Source organism: Drosophila innubila (assembly GCF_004354385.1).
Source record: "Drosophila innubila isolate TH190305 chromosome 2L unlocalized genomic scaffold, UK_Dinn_1.0 5_B_2L, whole genome shotgun sequence".
NCBI classification, from domain to species: Eukaryota; Metazoa; Arthropoda; class Insecta; order Diptera; family Drosophilidae; genus Drosophila; species Drosophila innubila.
Genome location: NW_022995373.1, coordinates 4,151,228 through 4,154,352, shown reverse-complemented (window position 1 = coordinate 4,154,352; position 3,125 = coordinate 4,151,228). Strand labels below are relative to the sequence as shown.

The 3,125-nt window shown below is 36.5% G+C and overlaps 1 protein-coding gene across 1 annotated transcript; it reads left to right on the top strand.

Moving 5' to 3' along the window:
• The first annotated feature begins 497 nt into the window (after positions 1–497).
• On the top strand, positions 498–1,274 carry LOC117782668 (zinc finger CCHC domain-containing protein 13-like). The gene is made up of 2 exons (XM_034619696.1): positions 498–1,061; positions 1,126–1,274. Exons 1-2 carry the CDS (start codon positions 837–839, stop codon positions 1,135–1,137), a joined length of 237 nt encoding a protein of 78 aa, XP_034475587.1. The 5' UTR covers positions 498–836; the 3' UTR covers positions 1,138–1,274.
• Positions 1,275–3,125: the final 1,851 nt, after the last annotated feature.

The window sequence follows — 3,125 nt, the reverse complement described above, 5'->3', positions numbered from 1 at the left end:
CATTTCGCAGAACATAGGCGACGAAATGGCGGCGGCAAGCGACAATACCGAACGCGACAATGACGTCATCATACGTGGTGGTGAAATTCAAGTTCTTCAAGATGGCAACGCTCAACGCATAATTCAAAATTGCAAACGTAAACGACGAAGGTGGCAACGATCAGTTAGAAGAATCTGGCAGCATTCAAGTAAACAACGAAGGTGGCAAGGATCAACAAAATGACGAGTCTGGCAATGTTGGCAATATATTTTCTGCTGGTAACACTTCTGCTCAAAATGTAAACAAAGCAAGGAATGCCAACGAAGTTTGCGAAGCTTTCGCAAATAAAACTGGCACAATGCAATTGCACTGTGAAAATCTTGATTTTAAAACAATCAAAGAATTCGTACCAGAATATGATGGTGAAAAGGACATCAACAAGTGGTTGACGGTCGTCAAAAATATAAGAGCCGTGTTTAACATATCTGACGATGTCATGCGTCCGATAATCTGCGCTCGTGCAAAAGGAAAAGCGAACTATTGGCTTTTGTCACAGCCATCGCTACTTTCTGGAGACATAGACGACATTTTCACACATATGCAATCCAGATTCGGAACTAAAGGAAATTTCTTAGAGCTGCGACATAAGCTCGAAAATCGCAAGTGGTAATATGACGAGATGTTTGCGTGCTACTACTACGATAAACTGATGCTAGCGAGTAAAGTGAATATCAAAGACGACGAGTTGGTCCAGTATTTGCTGGATGGCATTCCAAATGTGTAATTGAAAAACCAAGGTAAACTTCAGCGTTTTTCTACACCGGTTGCTGTTTTGGATGCCTTCCAGGATATCAAGATGTCACGACCCTCAAATGGAGCTATGAGAACAGGGGCAGTACAGAAAACAGCGACCCCGGACCAGAAGGTCACCAAATGTTTCAACTGCAACAGCTTTGGGCATATGGCAGCAGAATGCCGTAAGCCTAAGCGCGATGATGGAGCATGCTTTGCATGCGGCAAGCTGGGACACCGGGCTAAGGAATGTTCGTTGTACAAGAAGACAAAGCTAAACGACAATTACGTAAGATGTCTCGATATAAGTTTTTGTGATTCAAGTAATAATAAGACGAATTTCATTTCGATAGAGTGCCTCTTAGATTCAGGAAGCCCAATAACAATTTTGAAAAAATCTACAGTACCAAATGAAGTCACACTAAGCCACAATGAATCGGCACTTACATATTTTGGAATTAATGACAGTAAACTGAATATAATTGGAAAAATTACTTGTTTGATTAAAACTCTAAATAAAACTATTGTTATTGAATTCTATGTTGTAAACGATGAATCTATAAGGCACCCCATGGTTTAAGGTAGAGATTTTCTTAACGCAAGTAATTATAAGTTGGTCGCGCTTGATAAATCTATGAATACAGGCTACGACATGCTGTCGGAAAGAAAAAAATACGATAAAGAGATCAATCAAAGTAAAAACGATATAAGAAATCAAAAACAAAGCAAAGTTATAAAAAATCAAAGTAATGACAATGAAAAATGTGTGCAAAGGAAGGAATTAATGAAAGGTAAAGACAATGTAGAGAAAATATACACAGAAAACGAAGTAAAGAAAAGTCAAAGAACAGAAAAAGTAGAGAAAAAGGAAAGTGAATACAAAGTAAAGGAAAATCAAAGCGAATGTGAAGTAAACAATGATCAAAGTATGTACGAAGATATGAAAAATGATGAAAAAGAATGTAATGCAGATCAAGAAGATTTTGATAGACAAATGCTAGTGATTGATGTAATAGATGAAAATAGAGAGACGTACAAAGTAGGTTATGAAATAAGTTTTGATCAGATAAAAAGATTAGATAACTTGTTTGAAAAACATTATGTGAAACCGGTTAGACCGACTGAACCTCAAATGAAAACTTATATGAAAATTAGAGTTGATGATAAACCTTTTCGATGCCTGCCCAGGAGGCTTTCATATGCAGAAAAAGCAGAAGTGCAAAGAATATTAGACGAATATATGGCTCTAGGATATATACGTCCAAGTGATTCTGAATATGTGTCCCCAATTGTACTTGTCAAAAAGAAAACGGGAGAATTAAGAATGTGTGTAGATTACCGTCGGCTAAATAAAGTAACATCTAAAGACAGCTATCCGATTCCACTGATAGATGATTTGTTGGATAGGTTAGTAAATAAGAAATTATTTTCAAAGTTGGATTTAAAAAATAGATTTAACCATGTTTTCATGGATAAAGATTCCACAAAATATACGTCATTCATTACACCACTAGGACAGTTCGAGTATCTTCGGATGCCATTTGGGCTGACGAATGCTCCGTCTGTATTTCAAAGATATATTAATAAGATTTTTGAAGATATGATAAGAGAAGGAAAAGTAATAATATACCTTGATGATCGCCACAGAAGAACTTGATGAACATTTTAACATCCTAAAAGAAATTTTCCAACGACTGGTTGAGAATAAGTTAGAGCTAAGACAAGACAAATGTGAGTTTTTGAAATCTTCAATTGATTATCTAGGCTATACGGTTACAGGAAAGGGCATCAAAGCAAATGAGTCTGGTGTAGAGGCGGTAAAATTGTTTCCGGTACCAACAAAAGTACATGAACTACAAAGTTTTATTGGTCTTTGTTCTTATTTTAGAAGATCTGTTCAAGATTTCTCCCTTTTAGCAAAGCCATTGTATGATCTAACAAGAAAAGATACAAAGCTTGTATTTGGAGATAAAGAGATGCAGGCATTTAATTTGCTAAAAGATAAGTTAGGAGAATCGCCTATTTTAGCGATATACAACCCGAAAGATGAAACAGAACTTCATTGTGACGCGAGTTCTCTAGGCTACGAAGCGATATTGTTACAACGGAAAAAGGATACGAAACTACATCCAGTTTTTTATTTCTCAAAACGAACAACAGATACGGAGTCAAGATACCACAGCTTTGAGCTAGAAACTCTAGCGATTATAAATGCATTGCAACGGTTTCGAGTTAATTTACAGGGCATGAAGTTTACAATTGTAACAGGTTGTAATTCGTTAACGTTGACGTTAAACAAAAAGGAATTAAATCCCCGTATTGTTAGGTGGGCCCTAGAGCTCCAAAATTATGA

Bases quoted from the DNA above. Each gene is read 5' to 3' on its own strand.
- LOC117782668 (XM_034619696.1), top strand. From the start codon at position 837: ATGTCACGACCCTCAAATGGAGCTATGAGAACAGGGGCAGTACAGAAA.